The sequence below is a fragment of the Anopheles darlingi genome, chromosome X (assembly GCF_943734745.1).
Source record: "Anopheles darlingi chromosome X, idAnoDarlMG_H_01, whole genome shotgun sequence".
Classification (NCBI taxonomy): domain Eukaryota; kingdom Metazoa; phylum Arthropoda; class Insecta; order Diptera; family Culicidae; genus Anopheles; species Anopheles darlingi.
In genome coordinates, this window is record NC_064873.1 from 9,796,260 (window position 1) to 9,822,740 (window position 26,481).

A 26,481-nucleotide genomic window follows, 5' to 3' on the forward strand; every position below is an offset into this window, starting at 1 on the left:
ATCCTAAATTATCTGGTTTTGATTTCACACACACACACGCGCACACACAGCCAAGCACACTAGCATAGTGACAACGTTTTCCTTTCCTGTCCTGGATAATCACGAAAGGAAAAAGGGCTGAAGCCGATCAATCACGCGCGCGCGCGCGGCCACCGGGGCGGGTTGGCGGCCCTCGCCAACCGCAGCCAGCTATCTAGCAAGCCAGCCAGCCAGCCAGCCAGCCAGAGGGTCGCGGTAGACCAGCGATAGGAAAAGGGCGAACGGAATCAACATTTATTGACTTGTTCACTTGGCAGGCCAAAGGAAGACCGCGCCCTTCCCCGATGCAAGGATTAGACGATTCGCCCGACGGACGAGCGGGGTGCGAGGGGGGGGGGGGTGGTAAAGCCAATTTTATTTGGCTACAACCCCCGGGAAACCGGGGCAGCAGGCAGCAGGGAGCGAACCCGGCCGTCAGGACCGACCAGGGGCTTATATCCTCATCATTGCATTCAGCTTTTAATTTTCCTTCGGTTGTTTTTCTCGGTTTTTTTTGTGTGTGTATGTCTTGTCCTTCGTCACCCACCCACCCAGCCACCCACCACCCCTTCGGCGCGCCCCCTAGTAGTGAGCGGTTTCGCGGTGCGACACGCGAACACCCCCCACCCTCCCACCCCCTGATCACAACGACGATGAGTGCCAGGAGGGGGAGGAGGAAGTGGGGTGTAAATAATGATTATGCGATTTTGACTATTTTCCCCTTATAGGCGGCGTGCGGTGCGGCGCGGCGGGGTGCGGGGGGCGATGAGCTCGTTCGAAACAGATTGCGGGTAGCACCGCGGCCAGCACCGCTACCACTATCGACCATTACCAACACCAATACGCCGTCACCGTCACCCTTCGCCCCGGTAAACCCGGACGAGACGAGAGACAATAAGCCATATGGGACCAATTTTCCGATCAAATGAATTTATGCTCGCGCAGGAGAACGGGTACCGGACGGTACGGGATGGGATGGGATGGGATGGGGTGCGCGGTTCTGAAAGGGGTGGCGAGGCGAGGGGGTGTGCGCTGACAAATGGCAGTGTGACAGTCGCAAAACAGCGTCTAATAATCATGGTAATCCCTTCCCCGATCGCACCGCACGGCCGGCCCGGCACTGGACACAGCGTTGCCTCTTGTTGCTGCCCTATTTCCTCTTCTTTCTTGTTCTATTCTCATTTGCCTTTTTTCTTTTCTCTGTTCTTCCTTTTTTGCTTGTATTACTTTTTATCCTTCTTCTTTCTTCTTCTTCTTTCTTCTTATTTCTTCTTTCTTCTTCTTTCTTCTTCTTCTTCTTCTTCTTCTTCGCCAGCTAACAACTGGACCATCGGCTCTATAGCCTTGATATCCTCCGAAACCATTCATAACGTAACGGTCCTGTGCTCCCAGATTACTCCCAGAAGCATAAGCACACACTCAGTCAGTTGCTAGCTGGACCTAACCTCCTGCCTGACTAGACTAGCTATCCGCTACTTCTACAGGACAGATCCATGAAGACCAGGACGACGACCGACCGAAGGAAGGATATCGGTTTTTGACGACCACAAATACGAGGTGCGCGCTCGCGCGCGTCGTCGTCGATCGTCATGTCGCCTGACGACTGACGACCGGCTGCCAGCCAGCATACCATGCCTTTTCTCTGGTGCTCTCTGCTCATCTGCTCACTAGCTCCGCCAGGCAAATCCGCAAATCACGCTTAAACCGTTAATCGAAAGAGTAAATATTGTTATTTGTGTACGGCTTGGCCCGTTCCCGGTGGTGGTGGGATCAGAACCGTCGCCGTCGTCGTCGCCGTGCTCTTGAGCTGTCATGGATAACGGGGCCCACTATCACTCACCGCCACCGCCCGGGCGGGGGAGAGAGGATTGCTTCAATTCGTTGCATTGTTGCATTGTGCAAGACAGCAAACACCCCACCTGCTTGCGCTCATGCCGTCTCAAGTGGCGATGTCCACTAGGGAGAGAGAAGGGGGAAAAAAAGGCGGCGGTGTTGTTCGGTGCCATGCACCGTCAATTGCATGGTGGACGAATCTACTGCTTTGCTTTGAAGGCATTGAAGGAAACACTTACAGGCCCGTACATTGTTGAGCGCTTCACACTTTAGTTTTTAGTAATTCTCTAAGCAGCGCCTCTAGCGTCAACTGGATTAACTAGCAGTCTAGTTATCAGCTGCAGCTGCTGCAACGAGCAAACAAACGTCCCACAACAGGGATGCATGCATTGAATGGCGCTGTCCGCTGTCTGGCCTCTGGAAACTTCAGCTCATCTCATACTCCCTTGGGTTGGTCTACTTGGTAGAATCAATGCTAGTGTCGTGGTCTATAGAATTTGGTCTCGGATAGAGAGCGCGCACCACGCAACCTTCTTCTATCCATCTCCACACCTATACAACTATGATTGGATTTACTTCTCGCTCCTGGAAGATATCGTGTGTCCTTGTGTGGTGTTGCACTCCAATTACTGGGAGAAGATTTTCCGGAGTTCATCTTTAAAACAAAAAACACACACATACACGCGCTCGTACATACGCACACCACACGAACGAGTAGCGACGAGTGTCACGCTCGCTTCGGATCCCCTGGTACGGATCTAAACATCCGGTCTCGTCCGCTTCGACGTACCGACGGACGGACGAGTGGCACTGGCGAGTGCACGCGGTGCACTCTCCCATGAAAAGGTTTTCTGCGCGTGGTTAAACGCGTTTGCGACCGGACGGTGCGACCGGAAACTTGCAACGGCGCGTGGAAAACCTTCACAAATTTACCACCATGGTCGCCAGACCGCACTGCACCGCAGATTCTCTCTCTCTCGGATTTCAAACCCCCCCTCGCAATCGTTCGGGTTCGGAAGTTCTCATGAACTTCCTTCCAGCTACACACTACGCAGAGGTCCTCGATACACGGTACGCCAGGTCGTGACATGTGAGCAGCGAAGAAAAGCGACCGAAATAGAACGAACGAACGAACGAACGGACGAACGAACGAGCGAAGGCGAAGGCGAAGACGGGTCCTTGCCTGGTGAACCGTGGTGCGTGGTGTCCTCCCCATAAATCTCAATTCAAACATCATCTAGAAGCGTTACCGTTGCCACTTTTCCAACCCCGTGCCAATCCGCCCATCCGCATGGTGGGGCCCCGGGGTGGAGAAAAATCGATTGGCCGCCACCGAAACCAAACCATGCCAACCATACCAACCATGGCATGGTCGGCGTCCTTTCGTCCCCCAGAATATTGGGAGAGCTACTAAGATCATCACACACACATACAGCACGGGCCGGCCTGGGGCGGATCAGTGGATAATGTCGATGATGAAGACAGAGCCGTGAGTGGAGACCAAAGACAAACCTCCCCCCCCCCCTCCCACCACTTCACCCTTACAATGATCGGTTGATGGTCGCCTTGATGAACCACCCGATCATCTCCCGCCCTGAACTCCGGGTAGGGTACGACGTACGACTAGCGAGTGGGACGTAGGCGAGGGACACCGAGGAAGCTATTGATTTTCTGCCAATCAATAGCAGCAGGGAGATGTAAGGGACCTTCTCCTGTGGCCTGTGCCGGAGCCCGCCTAGCAGCAGCGGAAGGACCGGTATGGAAGGACCGACCTTCGGAACGAATGGTCTTCTGCGTGAATATTTATGGAAGGTATTGGCCCCAGCTATCATCTGCCCGAGACGAGCGACGAGAGTGATTTAGTGATTCACCCGGAGAATGGTCCGTGTGCATACGTGGGACATAAATTGAGCCTTTCGTGGGTATGTGTGGGTGTGTGTGTGTGTGTCTATGACCGCCTGCGAGACAGCTGATGGGAGATTGAAGCAGTTCGAAGTGGAAGATATCGAATGATGATCATCATAATGATGATGATGATGATGAGGTCGATGATGGAGCTCGATGATGGAGCTCGGGAAGTTACGGATTGAGGGAGTTGAGGGTGTTGAAAAATGCGCAAATCACCACACCACAGAGAGCATTACCACAATCAATCACGCTCCGGCCGGAGGAGGATCCTCGACCTTCTTGGAGGTCTGGGTCTGGGTTTTTCTGGCAGCCCTTTTTTTTCTGGCAGCCCCGGTTTTCTTGCCCTGGAAGGTCTCCCGGAACTGGACACTCGATACGTGCGACGCGTGCACACTTACGGTACGTTTGTTTGTTGTCACTTGTACCACACCGGAAGGCCGCTCTATGACACTTCCTGGCCTTGACCATAGTAGCAGTGTGCCGAGTGTCAGTAGTGTGTAACACCGGAGTTTGCCGTCAAAACCAGAGCCAATGCCTTGCTGGCTGGCTGGCTTGACTTGTTGAGCATCAGCATCCGCAGCGAGAACAACGTCATAAACGTAACGGCGTAATGGCGGACTCCCCGGTATCTTGTGTAACAACCTGTGGGGATTGTTGTGGGGGGGCTTTCTCCTTCAGAGGGAAAGTACCAGCCATCGACCGACGGTCGGGCGGGCTCCCGGGTTTTTTTTTCTTTCTTTCTGTGGCTTCTCGACACAATGGCAGGAAGGCTGAAAATGGCCATTTGGGTCGTTAGGTAGAAGTGCGCGCGCGCACACTCGCGCAGGACACTCTGGGCCGTGTCTCTAGCGTGGCAAAAGCAGAGAGAAAGAGAGCAGCAGCAGCAGCACGAATTACGTATACAAGCTCCCTAGCTGAGACATTGAGCCTCGTGATGGGGCAACGTGCTGCGCCGTCAATGGTATCCGGCCTCTATATCGGCAATACAACACAAGGACAACCGAAGCACCCAAGCCAAGCTCAGTCTGGCGAGGAGAAGGATGTCGTGCTTGGTGGTGGTGGTGCTGGTGGAAGGGTTGGGATTTTTTGTGAGTGAATAAAAACCAATGTTACACAAATGCTGTAAATTTGCTCGCAATTTGTTGCTGTAGACCGAGGATCCGATGGACGACGACGACGACGTTGACGACGACGTTGACGACGACGATGACGACAACGACGACAACGACAACGACGACCGTTTAGCAGTGTTGCGTAGCAACAGCAGCAGCAGTTTGGAATGGTGACATCGTGCCTCACAGCCTGTACAGCCTGTAGTAGTTGCCCGCTGCGAGTCTATTGCTTGTTATCTCGACTTTTATCGACCAACGAGCGATGCGCGGACCAGCAGGAATCAGCCCCGGGGTCCCCGGGAATATCCGGGGCGCGTTTTTCTGAAGTTCCCGATGTAAATCGGCTACTGCTGGCTGGCTGGCTGGCGTAGTGTCAAGTGTACCCGAGTGAGTGACCATTTGCCGAATTGTCGAGAGGCGTGAAGGCGTCAATGGCCGGTATTGAGTAGGCCGTTTTGCTGGCGTTGTGGTTGTGGTTGTTGTTTTTTATGACTCTGAGTCTGGGAGTCCCCTACACCACCCCAACCCAACCCAACCCAGCTGTCATGGCACGCACCAGTCACGCAGGCCAGGCACAAAAACCGATCAGACAAGCTCGACGACAAGAGATCGACGGGAGGGAGGTGGCAGGGGGTCTAAGAGAATTATGGTCGTACCAGCTGCGAATGTTCCGGTGGTTCGGGATCTCGGGGAAAAAAATGCAGTTCGGTGAAGGGAAGGGGGGGGGGGGGCGGGAATGCATTCCTCTCGTGGTTGCATTCTCCGACACTGCCGACGCAACGCAACGGCAACAACACGTTCCCGAACACCCGAAGGGTGCCCTCTTGGTGTGGAAATTGCTGGAGATTAGGGCTATTAGCCGCGACGCGTTGTTATTGCAGTCGTTTGTAGGGGTACTGCTACTCCTACTACTCCCTCGAATAGCGCTCTATGTATATTCTTCTTCTTTAGCACGCGGGGCACCCGCGTGCGTCAAACTAGTCGAGTGATGAAGTGCCTCTGGTATGTCTGATGCCCCCCTCCCCTTATTTGCCTTTCTCTACTCTTCTCTTCTGCTCTTGCTGGCTGGTTTCTCTTGCTTGGCCGTGCTGAATGCACATGTGGGCTGCGCCAAGGAAAAGAAGAAGAAGAAGAAGCAGCGCGGGACAAAAAGTGTCTCTGTCTCAAGAATCTCCCCGGCGTCCGTGACCGGTCGACCCGAGAAAGATTATTTTTTCGCCATTATAGTACTACACCATCCCATCGGTCTGTGTCTGTGTGTGCGAGTGAAAAGTCGATAGAACGAGAGAGAGAGGGAGTGTGTGAACGTAAATTATGTTTTTATTACGTCGTCACCACGTACCACGACCGCGGCAAAGGCACGCAGCAGCAACCAACCAACCAACCAACCAACCGTCAATCCCCGAGCCGCCGAGCCGCACGCCGAGGTGGAAAACGCCGCCGCATAATTTGTACGAAACGGGAGTTGTTCATCAAAGTTGGCTGCTGTTTTTCTTTTTAAGCTTCTAGCAGGAGCAGCAGCGCATTCCATTCCATTGGCGCGCCTCGATAATTGGGCTGCCACACTGACACACACCCACACACACACACACAGCTTCTTGTCTGCTATTTCCACTCGCGACTCGCTTGGTCATCGCCTCAACATCACACCGTCCTAATGCGGCTGGTTGGCTGGCTGGCTGTGAAAACTTTACAATTTCCACCACCGCAGCGCTCTCCGGGAAATCTTAGCGAGCTTAGATGTCCAGAAGACTCCACAATCGGCAAGCTTGCTCCTGGGAGCAAGTGGGAGAGTGCGAATGTCTCAAAATGTTCCCCTTAATTGTGTTGGTTCGGGCAACCGAAATTCAGTTCGCAGTCCGTGAAAGAAACCGCAAACAAAAAACCGTAAGTCCAGCCATCCTGCGCCCTACCGGAATGGAGGACACCACCGGAACAAATGGTGCTGCTTGTTGGTGTTGATACTGTTGGTGTCCTTTTCCCCAGATGTTTTCCCCGTTTTCTTCGCGCTTTTGGTTATCGCTATTATCCTCGCGATGGTTCCGCTTTTAAGCGGCGCCAAGTCATCGGATTAGTAGGAGGAGCGGAAGGAGAAGGAGGCGAGCAGGAGTAGCGGCAGGGAAGTGAGCAGCCAGGCAGGCAGGCTCAGGTGTCATGGGAGAACAAATTTGCATGGTACAGCTGTTCCGGTGCTGCTGCTACTTGGAGGGGGAGAGTTTTTTGACAACCCAGACAGGCTCGGAGACACGTCGCTGTTCGCTCGGTTTCGCTCGATCGCTGTCCGCTCGATCCGGTAATTTGTCATCCGCTGTTCCGTGTTGCATATCCCGTTAGCCGCAGAGTATCATCGTGACCGGCCTCCAAGCTGCTGCTGCTGGGCTGCTGCACATGAGGATGAAGGGAACTGAGCTGAGGTGTGTAAATGCTTCACGGCTAATTGATCACCCTCGCCGTGCGCGGTCCCGGTCCCGGTATTTTGCGTTTTTGTCTGAGGTCCACCCACCCCCACCCCGGGAACACTCTCGAAGGGGTGATCGAGACCGCTGAGAGAGAGAGAGAGAGAGAGGGTGCATCATGCCCAAGTGGTGGTTGCGTGTATTGTTGCACGCGTATGGGAAATATATTTACGTGTGAAAGTTTCTTGGTTTTTCGATTCATCTCAGACGTGGACGTCTACGGCTTTAAGAAGTCTGTCTTGTTGTCTGCGACTGGAATGAACAGTCAGGACGAGCTTAAGACCTTTATAGAGCTTTGCGTCTACCACCAACGTTTCACATTCATCTATCAGGTGCATCGAACTCCCAATTGTTGCATTATATCTGCAAATCACGTGGACCGATTCCGAACTACAGGTTCCAGCCTCCGGCAACCTCCAGGCGAAGATCCTTTTGGGGAAATTCCACGACATCTTTAAGACTTTTTATTTTTTTCCAAAAAAATAACACCTTTAAGACGTTTTATAATAGCGAGGGAGCTCCAAAAATGTATGTGTGTGTGTTTGTGTGTGTTCGTACGGACAAAGGAGCCTACCCGTTCTCCCGGGCACACAAACAATCGACGAAACAACGGAAACACACCCTCATACGCAACCCGGATTCGAGCACAGCGTAGATAATCATTTATAAACAAATTGCAACCCCTCGTCGCCGTCGTCGCTTCCTTGTCGTCGCTTCCGCGCGCCCTCACCGAAATCCGACCTGAACCTTATCCGGGGTGGAAAACCCCGAGTCCCCGGAACAACGTCATCTGCCTAGAGGAGGAGGATGAGGAGGAGTGGTTCACTTTTTCACCCTGCGCGCGATTTGCTTTTGCTAGCAACTTTACTCCCAGGCCAGGCCAGGGAGCAGGCCCGGGAATTCCGGGTGAAGGGCAAGGAACAAAAAGAAGAAGGGGAACAGAATCGGCAGCGGCAGCAGCAGCAGCAGCAATATGCTGTGCCTGGAATGCTAAATGAGCGCTATTATGTTTTCGAAAGCAGACCTAATTTGTTTAATTGTGTGATAGTGTCGCAACGATTACATCATCATCATCATCATCGGCAGCAGTAGCAGTAGGATCATTGGCCCTGGCAGCAGCAGCAGCAGCAGCAGCAGCAACGTGACGTCACGTCACCAACGGGCGATTTTGAATTTGAAGGGCGCAACAACAGCGAGAGCTGCTTGTCATCGCAGATGTTGTTCGCAGAGAGAGACAGAGAGAGCGAGTCGGCAGCGACTATCGATGGGTTGCTGTCTAAATGCACGTGTTTGTGTGTCTCTTCATTCTCACACTCTTTCCCTCACCCCCCTCCGGGACCCCTCCAATTTACGATGGCTACTTACGTTTCAGCTTCTCGAGCGGCTCGTGAAGCGCCGATGACGATGGATGCTGATGATGGTGATGATGGTGATGGTGGTGGCCAACCGATAGGTGATCCGGTGCACCGTGATGCAGATGGCCGAGCCCGGACACGCTGTTCAGACCGCCCGGTGACATCAAGCTCGTGAGGGCCGACGCGGACACACTGACGCCGGTGGCTGTCAGGCTGTCGTGGAGGCTGTGGTGCGGCGTGTGGTTGCTGTGCGGATGCAGATGATGGTGGTGATGGTGCTGGTGTTGCTGGTGTTGCTGGTGTTGCTGGTGTTGCTGCTGCTGCTGCTGCTGCTGTTGCTGCTGGTGGTCGGTTACCCCGTTCGCATCACCGGCAACGGCACCACCACCACCACCACCACCACCACCACCAGCACCGGGAGTGCTACCACCGACCAGATCCTGCAGGCAGAGCCCGGTCGTGTCGCTCATGGCCGCGTCCAGCGAACTACCGGTACCAGCACCTGCACCACCAGCACCGGCACTGCCGCTAGTTCCGCCGCCGCCACCGCCGGTACCGCCACCACCGGTGCCGCCGGCACCACTGCCTCCACCACCGGCCCCACTACCGCCGCTAGTGCGCTCCATCACGGACTGTGGATATAACGAGGCTAACTGGTTATGGCCACCGCCCGGGAAGATGTCCTTGTACGGCCGGAGATAAATCGTCTTGACTGATTTCTGGTACCGGGGGTCACAAAAAGGGGGTAGGGGGCGATAGATGCCTCCCAGGTCGAATGCTGCTGCCGCTGCTGCTGGCCGCACGGTGTGACTGGCCGGCTCCTGACCGCTCCTCGTTTCTCGCTTGGTTGCGGCTCCGGTTGGTACTAGTGCTGGAAAGGAAGAGAGAGCCAGCGAGAGAGAGAGAGAGAGATAGAGAGAAAAGAGAAGACAAAAGAAAGAAAATCAGTCAATCCGTTCGGGTCAGTCAGAAAAGTTCGCCAAATTCAAAGGCAGTTCAAAAGGCAGAATCGAGAATAATTATAAACGCCTGTGACTGTGCCAACAACAATCTGCTCGCGGTACCCTTTTGGCACACTTTGGTTCACTTTAACGCTTGTTTAAAACAAAAACTCCCTTCGAACGTCTGGCAATCAAATAGCAAACAAACGAACAAATAGCAAACAAGGTACGGGGCTAGCACATTGTTATGATTTCGAACAGTTCGCCTACACATAATTGACAACGGTAGCCTCGACTTTTGGTTTTTGTTCATATTTGTAGAAGCACGCTGTGTCCCGTTACTATAAAGATCACCGCCAGTTTGTTGCAAAAAAAAAATCTTCTTATTGAACACTAATATGGATGAACAAAATCACAGATAGAAATGTTGACCGTATATTAACAAAAATGCTTTCTTTTTTGTTGTATCACTGAACAGAAGTAACCAAATCATCTTAAATCCCGAACATAACTATACCGCTATCTTATCGTTAATGGTTTATAATATGTAAAACGCGGTTTGGTATGCTGGTTATCAATTTTGGTTCACTTTTAGAAGCCCTGACCCTCATATGTCTTCCTAAGCCACTGGAAAACCATCGCTTAAAGCTCACGAACGGAATAATAGCGCATTTCCCGCCGGGGCAGCCCATTTACAAATTCGAACTCACACAAGATGTTTTCCAACGCTTATACTGCAGCAGTAGCTTTTATGCTTATACTACAGCAGCAGAAATGACAAATAAATTTCTTTATTTTCTGATCTTCGAATCGAAGCCACACTCTTCATTCTTAAGTTGAAAAACAAAATGGCATTATTTCGCTAATATGTTAACTTTTGGATGAAAAACAAGGCAAGGTTTTGGTTGAAAAACGGATAGCAGAGAATCTCTTTGAAACCTTAGTGAATGTGCATTCTTAGGTGAAAAAAAAACAATCTTGAGCCTACCGGCTACGCAAAATTTCACCCAATCGATTGGACAATCGCTTAAGGGGGAGGCTTTGGTTATTTCGGACCAAAAAACGGCTTATTTTTGAAGATGTTTTGTGCAGAAACCATTCAACTTGACTTTTTCAAGCGAATATCATATTAAACGTTAACTTTTTAAGAATATTTGGTTCTATTTTGGAGAAGATTTGATCAAAACTACGTTCAAGGCATCCAATCTACAAAGACAAGTTTGCAAAAATGTACTTTTTGCGGTGCCCATCGTAGCCACGGGTCATCAGAAATATACAAATCAATATTCTTTTGTTAGATTATGAGTTTATCCAGGAAGCCCCGTCGAGTTTTTATAACATTTCCTACTTTTCGATTTTTGGTAGATTTTTGAAGTTGAAAAAGTAATGCTTTTTTCGATTTTGCCTCAAAACACGATACTTTACATAATTAAAAAATTGTTTAAAAAAAGCACTAACATTTTTATAAAAACTCGACGGGGCTACCTGTGCAAATAGTGTGCAGATTATGTGTTCAAAATTTCAAATCGATCGATCCAGCAGTTTTCATGCTACGACTTTGAAAACGCAGGTTTTGGGAATCGCGATTCAAAGTCGCGAGATTGTATGAAAGACGGATGTACAAAAATCCATATCTTTGTCAGTTTTGCTTCGATTGATCCCAAAATTTTACACAGTACTCTTGAAAGGATAAGCACTCATTAAAAAATGTAAAAAATAAATACGAAGAAATAAAATAAAATACCGAAGCCCCCCCTTAAATATTGATAGTTTAGTACGAACAAAATGCTCAAACACATAGACCAGCCATTTTCTGAGCCCGATTTCACGTGATTCACGAATTCACACACGCACTAACAAACACAAATACACTCACACACAGACACGCACCTGGTTTTCACGAAGCGAGCACTAAAAGGCAGAGTATGCCGCGTAATAAGTTAATAATCACAATGCTACCGCTTGTATCGCTGGATGTTGAGTTCGAAATTATAAGTGTTGGTCATTCCATTGAAGATGATTTTGGATTCGAATGTTTTGGACACCATCGCGACCTTCGATTGCGTCGCAATCTACTGCTGCACCCTGCTGCCGATTAATTCTCACTCTTAATGTGTGGTTCTCGCACCACCTGAAATCACTTATGATGCCACGATTGGTGGCCTTTGCTTAACCCTTTTTTCTGGGCCTTTTTTCATTCCCATGCAACAGAGCAGCAGCAGCAGCAGCCGTACGGCTTCGAATAAGTCCGCTCAGTGCCCCGGCAGCCATGAAGGGGGGAGGGTTTTCACAACAAACAAGACAAACATGCAAACAACTCCAACAACTAGGTAACTTTCCCGCACGGCCACGGCCACGGGGTCCCTGGAATCGAGGGCAGTCTTTTGGCAGAGATCAGGATTTCCCGTTCCCGTTCCGTTCTGGAATGTTGTTTTTGTTGTTGCCGACAAATATGGCGATGGCGTCGAACAGTCGATTGAAATTAATTAATCGTTACACGCGATTACTGCTGCTGCTGCTGCTCCGGGTGCTGGATGCCAAAAACGCGATTCTTGCCAGCAAAAGGGAAAATGGCGGCCACGGCGGAATGGGCCAGTGTGTGGCCGGGGAGCGTGCTGGGTTTTTGGTAAGTACCGCCGGCGGCGACGGCGGCAGTGGCACCCCAAAAGCAGGGGCGAACGCGCAGGCGCTCGGTGCCCCTTTTCTGTTCTCCGTACCAAAACCATCCCCTTCTCTACACCCCCACCCCGCTTTGCGTTTGAATCCTGCCCAATCAAGTGCCGGGCCGGGACTTTGGTCGTGGCAACCGCCGGACTCACCGGGCTCACCGGGGAAACTCCATTTTGTGAAATCGCGCCCGGCAGGTACGGTGTGGCCGTCGGTACCGTCGGCTATCCAAAGTGCTCCAAATCCCGGGGCACCCGGGGCTGGGTGCCAGAAAGCCCGCTAGAAGCCATTTCGTTGACCACAATATCGAAGGTCATCAGCACCTAAAACTCACTCACTGTTGCTACTACTGCCACTGCGTACCGCTCCGCTTTGCGTTTGCTTTCTGCGAGCAGCCCAGAAATCAGGCAGGATTAAGGTTGATTAAAAATAGCACCCTCGCCGCCCTTCTACACCTTTACTTTACTCTGGGCAGTTGAGCTGTCCTCCTTCTTCTTTTCCTTCTCCGGCGGGAAAATACAGACACAAATATCCTGTAGCTTTCCAGCAGTCAGCAGGACTGTTCCAGGAATCCAGGTCCGGGTGCCCGTTGGGACACAACCACATGGACACACACGCGCGCACACACACAGTATGGTCCCCGTTTGTCAAATTGGAGCGTTTTTGCTGCGGAACAAGTTCGAAACACTTCAATCAAATGGTGGGAATGTAGCAGCAGCATCAGCAGTAGCAGAAGAGCAGAATTGCTGTGCCAGCAATGCCTAATTGACAGGCACCAGGAGGTTGCCAGGTTGGTTGGTCCCGGGACATCACACGGTACAGGTGGTATGAGAGCAGCAGAAGAATCGGAATCCGTTTGCGAGCGTCTCAAAGTGTCAAATGTCACTCAAGAAGAATTCCCCCAGGGGGTAAGGGGACCATGAAAAGAGAGGCGAGGGGTGGAGTAAACCATTACGGACGAATGTAATTAATTGGACGACTTGTTGTTGTTGTTGTTGTTGCTGTGGGGTTGCGCGCAAAAGTCTGCAAAAGTTGTGCACCGGGGATCGATATCTAAATTAAAGGATTTTGTCAGGTTCGAAGAGCGGCGGCGGCCAAGGCGGCGTCGTTCATAGTTGTTAAATGGGGATTGGTTATTGGTCCATAGCCCGACAGCCGCCCGCGGTTTTGGTTTTTGGCGCCTTGAGCGACCCAAATTCCGGCCATCTTTTGCGTCCGTAGTGGTGTTCCTAGTTCCAGTTTCCTTTTGGTTTGTGTGTTGTGAACAACTCGTTAAAGCAGCAGCGTAAGCAGCAGGTTAATGAGTTACCGAAACCAGAAAGAACCAGCACCAGAACGGTATGCCCGGGGTTCGGCTAAGAGGGCGGCTGTTTTGTGGTTCAGGACTCATAACCGCCGGATGAGGAAGTAAGCAGCTAATAGATTATGGCCCTGGATGACGGTTGCGGGAAGCACTAATCACTGGGACCTGTACAACAGCAAGACAGACGCGCAGCAAAACGGTCCGAACACTATACACTTTGATTAAACTTCCCCCCGGCTTCGGCACCGCTTCCATGTGCTCGTGTGTTCGTGTGTTTAAAGTGAAAACTTTCTCCACCTACTAGCTGCTAGCGCAAAACGGAGTAGCATCGGAACGTGTCGGAACACGGAAACGGGATTTTTTTTCTTCCGTTGCAAAAGTTTTTACCAACCACCAGAAACCTTTTGCAACCTTCACCTTCAGCGCGCCTCGGTTCCAGTTCCGCGGCTCAAGTGCAGCGGGTGAATCTGGAAAACCGGAAAACCGGAAAACGGAACACTTCGAGTTCGAGTAGTGCCATGAGTGCTCCCGGAACCATAGTATAGTGCTGTGCTCGGTTCTCTACTCTCTCCTCTACTCTATCTCGGAGTGGCGAAAATAAAAAACGGACTCGAAGATGCTCCCATATTAACCACTATTAATGTGATATTGATGAACCCCACCGCCCCGCTCGCCCGTCTGGAGATTCGTCTGGTGATACGATGGGTCACACAAAAACACACACACACACACGAGCGCGCGAGCGTGGTCTTCCGAACCGAAATTCAATTTCAATTCGTCGGCAAGAGATATTCCCGCGCCCGAGAGGGACAATATCTCCGCTAACAGTGTGGCCCTGTGGCCTCCAAATCGATACCGGATCGGCTAGGCTAGGTTAGGGGGTGGTCCCATTAAGTCAAGTGCCGAAACCGCGAACGGAAGAGAAGAGCCAAGAGAAGCCACAAGCTACCTACTGCTGCTGCTGGCATGCCTGGGTGCTGGCCCAGGAATGGCGAAGGATGACGTAGTAACGTAGCTTCACTATCGGGGCACCTACTCTTACGGTCCCTTCTTTTACCTTCAGGTCCAGTGCAATTTATGAACTGGCACATATCGGTTGGACCGACCGAGGTTTTCGCCCAGGAGGACGGTGCCACCAAGGCTAAAAGAATTGTGTCTGTGTGTGTGTGTGTTAGTGTGTGTGTGTCCGTGTGTGTTGGGATAGCGAGAGAGCCCGGTTCAGCTGCAGCGTACAACCTACAGTAGCCACGGGATGTGCGATCTGCTTGTTCGCGGCGGATCCATTCAATCTATATCTATCCGCTCTTCAGCTTCTTCCCGTTTCGGGCGGCACGCGCGCGCACACGCCTGCCCCTGTTTGTAAGTGTGTGTGTGTATGTGCTTGGGCGCGCGTGCTGGTTTACGAGGATTACATTATGTTTTCCAACCTAATGCGCTATGCTTATTTCTGTACAACATTCTGTACTAGTCGCAGTGGTACCGGAGTCCGGGTCGGAGCAGTCGACGAGCTGGGCGCTGACCTCCACTCTACTCTACTCTAGCTGAAGGATTTCTTCCCACCCTCCACCCACACCCCCACCCGGGGGCAGTTTTGGGACGCGATTGCGCACAATACGCGAAACCGTTACCCCAAAGCTAGCATCCGAAGAAGAAAAAGAAGATAGATAAGGAGAAAATGAAGAAAAACGGAGGGTTGCTACCGTATGCCGGGAAAATGGTAATGGCGGAGAAGATGCTTGAACGAAATGCTGTGGTGTGGATGCTGCTGCCGGCGGCGGTGGCGGCGGCGGCGACCGGGAGCATAATGTACATCCAATTATCTTCCCCTTCAATCAACTTGCGACGATCCCCTAACCAAAGGATCAAAGGAGCAGCGAGACAGCGAGAGAGAGAGAGAGAGAGAGAGAGAGAGAGAGAGGGAAAGAAAGAGAAAGAGAGAGAGAGAGAGAGAGAGAGAAGAAAAGAGAGGGAGAGAGAGAGAGAGGCTGACAAATTCCACCCTCCCAAGAGCTAGGACCATCGTCGGCGTTGTGTTTGTTCATCCATTTAAATTCTAGGTTGGTGCCTGGTGCTAGCCCACCCGCTCGCACCATTCACTTGCTGACGCTTAGCAAATGGCGGCAGTAATGCGGCGAACCAACCACCCCCGTCCCCCCCACCCGGGGCGAACAAATGGCACCCAGATGGATCCCTTTTTAGGGGGTTGTAGTTACTACACCGAGAGCAGCCTTTTTGATAGATAGCAACTGTAAAATGGGGTCCGACCGCTTTAGTCGGAACGAAACACGTTGACAATACGTTGCTGCTGCTGCTGCTGCAACACTTGGAGTTGAAGTTAAAGGCAGTACTAAGGATTGCGCGCGTCCATGTACGTTTCAGGTTCATATTCACTTCACTTCAACGACGGAAGATATTCACTTCAGCTGCACACGCGCTTATACTACCACATACTATGGATCCTAACTCCTAAGACCCCGGCTACATGCCAAATAGGACCTGACTGAGCTGCAGTAGTATTCACGAAAAAAAAAACACGCCAAAACGAAAAGAAAACACCAACACCAAGCAAACAGAAAATTGGCGACACTAAGAAGGGCACTTCTCACACAATATTCCATGGCATAATGAGGCTTTACGCGCATCTACGGACGACTCCGGTCAGAGAGGGCAGCTGGTGGTAGACCGTCCGTAGCAGGCTTCCGCGTCCTTCTACCCGTGCCAAAAAACCGTGTAGCCGTGTAGTGATGGCGGTGTGATGAATTGAAATAAAACCACTACCCTCTGGTCTTCTGGCCCCAGGCGACCCGGGAAGGAGCGGGATCCTAGGGGATCCCTACTCGGATATCTCGGCTGCTATTATGCCATTCCCTGGCCCTGCTCCACCGCTCCACTGTGACTCATAAAACATTGCCCAAATACACGATTGAGCTGGCGAGATACACGGGCGCGCGCGCACCCGCGCGACACTCGAAATTGCGACATAAACTTCCGCAAGACGCAAGACGCAGGACGAGATAGTGGTGGTCATGTGTGAGGGGGGGGGGGGACCTTTACCCAACTTTACGACTCCCCCGAAAAGTACTTCAAGCCTTCAAGGGCCGTCCGTACGTCCGTCCGTCCTTTGGCCAACCACTCAAAAAGCCCAAAGGATGAATTATCAATTCAAGACCACGACCAGAACGACGTCGACGACGACGACGACGACGACGATGAAGAGGAGCATCTTTGTGGTTGCGCTTGGCGTTCCGTTCCTTCGCACACTGTACACGAGCAGCGCGGTGCTGCTGCTGCTGCCGTACCGTACGGCACAACGGAAAAAGAGGAAGAAAAGGGGGACAAACGAAGCCAAGGACTGCGAGCGTGTTGCCGTGTCTACGACGGGATAAAATGTGCAGGAAGTCAAACTTTACACAAGCTCTCCACCAATGGCTGTGGCTGGCTGTGGCTGGCTGGGAAGGGCAACAGCGATTGCCGATGATGCCTATATGACAAGACAAGAAGAAGGGAGGGTCTGGGGGGGGGGGCACCTTGCGCAAAAAATATGGCTTATAAACTTTATTGGATATAGTTTATGGTTATGATCTGGTTGGTGGTGGTGCGGCTTTATATATCCTGCACACGACCTGCCTCGCCGCGCCTCGCCTCGCCATGTTGCCCTCGCATCCGGGCTCGGGGCATAGGCCCCCAGGTCCGGCCCTTGACAGATGAGATGCGTATTTATGGAGAAGCTCCAGTAGGGGGTGGGGAAGGTGAGGGACTTTTACTTACTACCTCTTCTATACACACACACACACACACATGGGGTGCCCCGTTCCGTCGGTATAACTATAACACCCCTCACACCCTTTCGTTGCGCGCGTGTGCGTTGTGTGTGTGTAATTGGCCAATTGCTTAGGGTGTACTTGTCCGGGACTTGAGTGCGAGGTCATGAAAATATGTTATATGACGCTCCAAATGAAGCAGCAAGGCCTAGGGCCTCGTAACTGCTGGATTGGATTGGAGGTGCGGCCCTTCCGTACCGTACGCACCGCAACTCCCCCGATGCTCCCTGATGCTGGAGTGAAAGTGAAATTGAGCAGACAGTTTATTAACCCAAGACCAAAAAGATCTGCCACCATCGGTCTCGGCACTCGGTTCTCGGCCCGGCAACCCTCTCTTCCTACTTCTTCCTACCGTGCGCTCCGGTACCGGTACGTACCACCGGTAAGATAAGAACACTATTCGCGCGGCGATTACTGCTCTCTCGCGACAATTCCAGGTGGACACAAGCTGCCAGTGCAGCTACTGCAACTCTCGTCGGGCGGCTCTCGGCTCGTCGAGATGAGTCGAGTCGTGATGCAGCGCTGCACACATTTTATCGTCCGTGTGAACACGAACCCAGGTTATCCGGCCGCCCAGTAAGAGTAAACAGTTGAGTTGCGTTGACGGCAACTGCAACACGCACAGCGCACAGATACTTATCAGTTGCAGTGCACCGAAGAGAGAGAGTGAGAGAGAGAGAGAGAGAGAGGGAGAGTGGTGCAGTGCGTGCGGCACACCGAAGCCGGAATGGAAGGCGGAGGTTGCGACGGTTGTTTGACTACGAGGCGACAAACAACAACAAAACACACCGACGACGACGTCACACCCGCGGCACTGGGCGGGCGGACGCGCTAACAATGTCCGGGGCGGGGGGAAAGGGAGGCCTTCCACGTACCAAACCGACGGCACCCTCCCCCCGGAGATATCATGTGACGAGCGCTTAGCGCAGCGAGCGGCCAGTGAAATGCGGCTGTTATCAGCCTTCACTTCCAGCTTCCCGCCTGTGCTGACCGGCCAGTCGGTCGGTCAGTTAGCAGTAGTGGTAGTTGGGTCTTGGGTCTAGAGCCATGCTTAGAGCCATGGCTGACCTCTACTATGGTGCACCACGGCGGACAGCGGACCGCCGGTCGAACACTGCGCGATGTCAGTTCGATGTCGCTGCTGTTGTTGCTGCTGCTGCTGCTGCTGCTGCTGCTGCTGAATGCTAACATGGATAGCACCGTCGGCGTACAACACGGCTCGTGTTGTAGGCAGTGGCAATTACAAGTGCATTTACATGACCCAGGTAAACGACAACGATTACGACGACGATAGCGGCAGCGGCGGCGGCGTCGTCGTCGAATGTAGCCTCTCTCTCTCCTCGCGAGCCGTTATCTTATCGTAAGCTCCACATTAGACCTAATATACAAGGCTGCAGAAGGCGCTGTGGTAGGCACAGGGAGGTAGGTAGGTACTAGCGGACGGACCTGGAGCGCTACACCAACAACAACGGCAGCAACGGCAACAACAACAACAACAGCGCGTCGTGCGTTTCGCGCAAACGCCTACCGCCGCCGGTTAAACTGTGGCCAACTGTGGGTCAGGGCGTGACCTGTGTGTACGGACGTACGACTCTGGTCTGGACCTCTGGTGGGGCGATCTTCTGAGCGCTGCTGTCCGCGCTGTAGGTGATTGAGGCTGTTACTTGGGCTGACGTTATTGTAGTCGACATTCAATCAAGGTTTGGTCAAAGGCTCAGGACAATAGCACAAGAACAAAGCCAGCGAGGCTAGAAAGTAACTCCTGAAGCTCACACTTTCTCGAACCCTGCACTGATAGTCTGGCCACTACTACTGAGGAGCAGATGTCGCAGAGCTATATGGACTACAAGAAAAGTCGGCTAGGTCTGAGGTACGCAAAAGCATTACGAGCTAGCAGCAGCACCAGCGTCGACGGTAGCGCTGAACCTTGTCTTGGCTTGTCTTCAATTCGGTAGCATTTTGTCAAATCAAAGTCAAATATTAGACCACAGCCGGAAGCCAAGGGTTGCGGCTACCGTCGCGGCTGTCGGCGCGACGCCTCCCTGTGTACGGAAGCGTTACACATGCACTTTCACGTAGGAGTCTGAAGGAGCAGAGAGTAGAGAGAGAGGGAAAGGATGTGTTATCGCTAGTGTTGGACACCTGGGACTCCGGGACGGGATTCGTGGCGACGTGGCGGTGCTGCTGTTGATTTAGGCTGCCGGTCGCCAGTTCGCCAGTTATCCGACGCACCTGAAGAACCGGCGCGCGTTCTACCGACGGAACTGGGTAGACTGGCGCCCGACGTCTGTGTATCCCGATCGTGTGCACCAAGCAGTCATAGATAAAAATCGGGCCCATGGTGCACTGCACCCCGTGCGGATGCACCCCGTGCGGATGCACCCCGTGTTTATCCTTCATATTCTTCGTCGCTTTATCTCTACTAGACCCCTAGTAACCCCTCCCCGCTACTGTCACTACTTTGCGTGAAAGTTGGCGCACTATGTCAGGAGCTGTGAGCGTCGGGGCGTCAACGAACTGAGAGAGGGTTACCAAAGAATAATAAGTACAGCAGCAGAAGAAGAAGAAGAAGTAGAAGAAGCAGCAGCAGCAGCAGAAGAGGTAGAAGAGCAATGACAACAACGCATTATCAGCAGCAGCAGCAGCATCGCTAGTAGTACCCGTTGAGAAGAAGACCCCCCTTCTCTTCCTCTCGCCCGTTATTTACGAGGTGGATCAGATGGTTCAGGCCGAGTCGCAGCAGATTATGGGCCAATGCGCGCGCGCTCGCTCGCGACGGATTCTCGCTCCCGACGATTCACTTGTCAAAACACTCACTTTACACACGATTAGGAGCGGATTTCGGAAGGGATTGGCGCGCTCGCTATACGGGGGCTTTGTTCGATTGACCCACAGCCATAAATCAGTCTTTCTGCAAACCATCCCCCCGCACCAACCCAACCTTACGATAGATCCGACAGTATCTATACACCTCGGGTAGATCATCGCACGGTGGTAGTCTCATTACCTGGATCCTCCACTACAACAATACGCCACCACCACCACCACCAGCACGTGGTGACGTCGGCGTTGCTGAAGTGCTGAATTGGTTGATTGGTGAATGCTGATCAGGGATCAACAGGGACCAGTACCGGACCAGAAGGTGGGCTGTTGTTGTTGTTGTTGAGTGGCCAGGTGGTGGGTGTCCGGTGGTAAGATTGATTGCTAGGGATGCTAGGATGCTCTGGTGATGATGATGATGATGCTGCTAGGATGCTCACCTTCTTCGGGCGCTACGGATCGCCGCGGCCTAGAGATTCGGATGGCGGATGGTGGTGTGTTGCAGGGATGCAGTGGATCGCGTGGCGGAACGCGCGACGTTCTCTACGACGGCTCTACGCACTATTCACCATTCCTTTGAGGCCTGTTTTACGGACACGGAGAGTAGGTTGCGCGCGCATAAGCTCGCAGAACCGAACACAGCTCCTGAACGATCGAAAGTAGTAGGCGCACCGCAGGACAACACAGCAAACGGAAACAAATCGAACACTCGAACTTTCGCACGGATTGGTTCGCACGGATTGTACGTACGGTGAGAGACCGAGGGATACAGACACACACACGCACGCACACACACACACACACACGATACACACCCGCGGGGACACACGCGTTTGGCACCACTTTGGGACTGCCTTTTTTGTTGTTGTGCGATTGGGATTTGTAGCCAGTTGTTGCAGTTGCAGTGCGGTTTTCCGTGGCGCTGCGCCCTCGATTAGTAGCAGTAGCAGTAGCAGTAGCAGCAGCAGCTGACTTTGCGGCAGTAACCAGTAGCTTAGCGCGGCTTTAGTTGTTGTAGGCGAAGGTGTTTGGCCTCTCGACGACGACAACGACGACAACGACGACCACGACGACGACGATAGCACGACGACTCGGCACTACGACTGGGCTGGGCGCAGAGCTTTGCAGGCGACTTAAGGTGGCTCAATATATTTCGCTTGGTGGGGACGACGAGACCAAGCAGGGATCTCACTCTTCTTGGGCCGACTTCGACTGCAACTCTGTGAACCTCGCGAACCCTTGGGCACCACAACACGACGACGACGACGACGACTACGACGACGACACACTCGTAAGGGCCGACACTACTACTGCCACTACTGACGCACACACGCACACGCCACACTCACGTTGCCAGTACCACAGTTCGTAGTCTCGTTACTTACTCCTCTCTCTCTCTCTCTCGCTTTGGCTCTTGCTGATGCGTTATTTATATATTTGTATACGTATATCTTATTCTCTTTTTGGTTTTCTCTCTCTCTCTCTCTCTCTCTCTTTCTATCTCTCTCTCTCTCTCTCTATACCTTTCTCGCTCTGTCGCTCTCACTCCTTCTCGCTCTGTTTCACGAATCAGTGACAACAATCAGCGGGCAGCGATACGGCCATCGCCTCCCCAAAACAAACCCGTTCCTAACCGTTCTTCGTCTTCTTCGTCGATGACGTCGATGAGGTGACCCAACGGGCCGCCGCCGCCGGATGGATGGACCTGAGAGATCGCCTCAGTACTGCTGCAAACTGCTGTCGCTTTCGCTTGCTGAATGGGCTGCTGTGGCTTGGCGCTTTAGAAGAAGGCAACTCGTCACTCGTGTCGCCTCGTCGGCTGTGTCGGTTGTTGTCGACTGGCGGGCGTACGTGTGAGAACGCGTATGAACGGCGGCGACGTTCGAACCACCGCCAGCCGTTGGAACCTCCTCCCCCGGCGCCACCCCGTGTCATGACACTACCAACAGCGTGTTCCGGAGCGAATGCGACGGTCTGACAGCAAAGGCCAGCGGCGAGAGCTGGCCAGCACGAGTGAGCACACCGCGTGGCCATTGCACGCGCCGCCATTGGTCCATTCCGTTTCCAAGGTGGCAGCGGCGGAAGTGGCATCATCGGCCGCGGCAGCGGCGACAGCGGCGGCGGCAACGGCGGCAACGACGTCAACGCATCGCGCTCCTTTTCGTATGACTCTCGTGCGCTCTCTCCCTCTCCCACACGTTTGTTGACGTTCTTCTTCTTCTCCTCCTCCTCGCGGTCCTGCTCCTCCTGAGGAAGTGCTTGGAAGGACAAAAGGGGGCCCGCTTCGGAGCTTGCAGCGGATCTACTACTGGTCCCGGGGAGTTCATGAATCTTTTCCAGCAGACCGCGGGCAGCAGGGGCCCTGCATGAGAGCTCGAGGTCGTGGTTGCCAGCTCGACGCGCTGCACTTCCTTGGAAGACATGTTACACGGACGTGCACGCTCTCGTGTGTGTGTGTGTGTGTGTGTGTGAAGTGGATTGCCGGTGCAAAGCGCTCGCAACACAATCAGTTCTGATCAGTGAGAGTTTGCTCCCGGGAGCTGCTATAGAGAACCCGGCCAGGAACAGGGGTCATCAGCTCAACCCCAACAACCTAGACAACAACAGCCCTACTGCACGCGAGGAGGGCCGGTTGATGGTTGATGGCTGGGAAATGGGACTCATTCCGCAGGCCTGAGGACAGTATCGAACTATTGTCGTCGGTTGTTGACGACGAGCTTGCTGCTCAGATATACTCTCGAGGTACTGCGCCTGTGGGCTGTGTGTAAACACGCGAGTTCAATGTCACAGCAACAACCGCCGCTGCCGCCGCCGCCGTCAACGATGACGACGGCGGCGGCGTCGACGGTGCCGTTGAAATCGTAAAGTGGGCGTATCTTCGCAACGTCCTCGCGTCGTGCTCGCGAGCTGTGATGTTGTTTGGCTCCGCCCTATACGCCGCAACCGAGCGAGTGAATAAGAAGACGAAGACGAAGAAGAAGCCTGTAGGAATAGCAACCCAGCAGCAGCAGCGCCACACCCTCCGGGTCCAGGGGAATCCTCGTACCCGTCGTAGTATCCGGAAAAGCCTTCCGCAGCCTGGCAGCAGCATGCTCTTTAGCTTAGAATGTGGTCTAAGAGTGTCGAGTCACCAGTAATACTAATACTACTATTACTACCCTCTACCACTACCACTACCGCTACCACTACTACTACTACTAGTGGAAATGTCCCCGAATGCTTGTAAGGCAGCAGGAGACTGGACTGGACTTCCTTCTTACCGACTTCTTCTACCGAGTCAGAGTTTATGGTCCACCATAATCGTCACTTTCAATTACAGCGAGCGAGCGAGCAGCGAGCTCGCTTTTCTCCGCACCGCCCGCCCGCCCGCCCGCCAGCACTGCTTGATTCTTCACACACCAAGCACACACACACTCTGCCGCTTCGGTTCAATTTATGTCTTCTTTTTTTTTCTTCTTTGTACCCGTCTGGGCTCGCCTTTCCTCGCTGCTGCTGCTGTTCGGCTGATGGAGGCGCACACTTTCCACTCCGATCGCTCAATGAGTGTCTCCACAGTTTAATGGGACCCCCCCTGCACCCGTGCAGTACCGTGAGGTGATGCGCTCGCTCAGCAAACTCCTGCGAGTTTCCGACGACGGAGTTCCGTGCCCACACATCACATGACAGCTGCCCGCCCCAGCTTTCCCTTTCATTTTAAGACAGAAAACTCCGTACACCCTACGGCCACAGCCCGCATGCCCGCAGGCCAGGCCAGGTCCGGTGTCGTCGTCGTCATCGTCATCGTCGTCGGCTTCACAATCAATCAAACTAACCCACCTCGCCACCCCTACCACCTCACCACACCATTCTCCTTTTTTTTTAAATGGCCAATTGAATCGAGCGAAAATCATTCATAAACGATAAAGAAGTGTCTAACTGACAAGTGGTACCGACCGGTCGGTGCAAGGCTTCTGGTGCACACACACACACACATACGGCTACTCCGGGGCCCCTAATTGCGGGGTCAGCTGGACTCCAGCGGTGCCGGAATACAGCGTGTACGCGAGGGCTCGGTTTTTTGTTGCTCCCTTTTTTTGTTCGTGACGTCACCGACTGTTTCCTGAAAACAGTTTGGCTCCGTTTGCTGTTGCATGTTTTGTCCACTGTCCCGATCGGTTGACGAGCATTTTATTTATCGAGATCTTGATTTGTGGTACGACAACCAAACCAAAATCTACGTACCATGCAGTTTCATGCACAAAAAAAATAAAGTCAGGCACGGCCACGGGCACAGCGGGATATTACGTCATTACATTACATTGCATATTCCGCGAAATATCCATCCACCATCCGTAACCCAGCATCTCGATCTCGAATTACGAACGAATTGTCCTGATTGCGCGTGTTGCTTTACACGAACACTCACAATGTGTGTTAAGTGTGCGTCATCTCTCTACGTTGTTAAAATGGATGTCCTTACCGTTATGTGGGTGTTTAATGTTCTTGTCATTTCCCCTTCGGGGGTCGGGGTAATGGCGTGCTGTTCAAGGTTCGAATGTAAAGAAGAAGGTTAAGCAGCACGATGTTGAGAAACAAATTACGACAAAGAAACACAACGGACGCTGTTGTTGAACAAATGCGAATGTAGCTTAGTTTTAAAGTCATCAAAAACATGTCGCAAACAAGCATTGAGCTTACAAGCTGTTCACGTTACGCTGGTACGGGCCCGAAAAGATGCTCGCTTCTGGGGGATGGTTTTTTTTTCCTATCCTAATGAAACCATTCAACCTTATTACGTTCGGCCTAAAAATCAAATTCAACCACACAACTTTCGAATAATATTTGGCTGTAAATTGAGGAATGTTTGCTATGTAGAAGCTTGTCTTCAAAAAATGCAGTGTTTTTGAAGGTGTCCATTGTGGTGCTAGTGGAATCGGTTGGTGATCAAAAAAAGGATACGTTTCGGATAGATTAGGAGGATTTCCAGGTTTCACCGCTCAAGTTTTTGTTAAAAAAACAGTTTTCCTATTCTTGGTAGCATTGTGAGGTTGACAAAGAACGGGATTATACGATTTTGTTTACAGCACAAGTTTTACATAATTATTGAATAACAAGAACAATCCATGCCAAAACGTAAAAAAAACATAAACTACATTGTGTGTGAGTGTGTGTGAGTGGAGGGGGGGGGGTAGGTCTGCCTCTCTGCACCTTCTATCAAATGCGCTGCCCGTTTAAATCAATTGCCAACGTACGAAAGCGACCATTTGAACGAACCATTTTGCGACCGTTCCAGTCTAGTGTTTTCACATTTCCGCGACGTATAGCGAGTGGTATTTCGAAATGCACGTGTTTCGCCAGCACAACACGTACCAGCCAGCCAGCGCCTTGCTTTTTCAACTGTGCCAAGACATGAAGCGCACTAGCAGCAGCAGCAGCAGTCGGTTTTTGAATTGATGAGTAAGACAGCACTTCCCGGAGGGGGGACGCACCGACAACTGTGCATTGGCAAGGCACGAGGAACGTGCACCTACCCCCATCCTCCCGTTGTATCGTGTCTTTGGCATGATTTGAGCAGCAAAATCGAAGAGAAATATACAGAAACCCACAGTAAACAAAAGTTTGTAATTTTCCCTGTCCAATAACAAATTAATCATTCACATATCGTCTATGCGAGCGGTATGGAGAACGAGCTAAGAGAGGAGGGGAGGGAGGAAAAGAATGGCGCTGGCAGGGAGCACGAAGAAGGACCGTTAAAAATACATTTTGATCGAGCGCAAAGTGAGTGAGTGAGTGTTCCGGCCCCGGTTCGATGACATTGATGTATAATGATGATGATGATGATGATGATGCACGGTACGGTGCACTACCGCACGCAAAAATATGCACACAGTTAGTAGCCGAAAAATTGTGTGTGTGTGTGTGTCGTTGGGCGTCAAACGCAAACTGAAGGCGGACGACGTCATTTTTTCATTCCACTTCTCACCAGCAAGTTTGTGATAGAAATGATTTTCCAACCAACAAAAAAAAAACAAAACAAAACAAAACCAACTAAGAAGGCAACTCCCAAAAACAGTCACCGAACAATTGATTGTTTGCGCGAGAATGTCAATATATATATATATATGTATTGTTTCGGTTTTTGCAAAGCACCCCGTGTGGTGTTTGTCATCGGGCTGTCAGTTTCGGTAAACACATTGGGCCAGTCATCTCATTGCTCGCACTGCAAAAGGGGGATGAGGTTGGCCAATTTTTCAGTAAACCAATACCC

General features: G+C 52.1%; 1 protein-coding gene across 3 annotated transcripts in view; it reads right to left on the reverse strand.

Moving 5' to 3' along the window:
* LOC125950884 (pituitary homeobox homolog Ptx1) overlaps positions 1 to 23,417 on the reverse strand; it is a 46,156-nt gene extending 22,739 nt beyond the window's left edge. The window contains exons 1-2 of one of the 3 annotated variants that reach the window (XM_049679482.1): positions 23,281 to 23,417; positions 8,693 to 9,553 (exon numbers count right to left, since the gene is read on the reverse strand). In XM_049679482.1, coding sequence (XP_049535439.1) covers positions 8,693 to 9,308 — 616 coding nt within the window. In that variant the 5' untranslated portion in view covers positions 9,309 to 9,553; positions 23,281 to 23,417. Of the gene's footprint in view, positions 1 to 8,692; positions 9,554 to 20,421; positions 22,037 to 23,280 lie in introns of those variants that run through there. The other 2 variants (XM_049679388.1, XM_049679303.1) reach the window with 2 other exon arrangements.
* Positions 23,418 to 26,481: the final 3,064 nt, after the last annotated feature.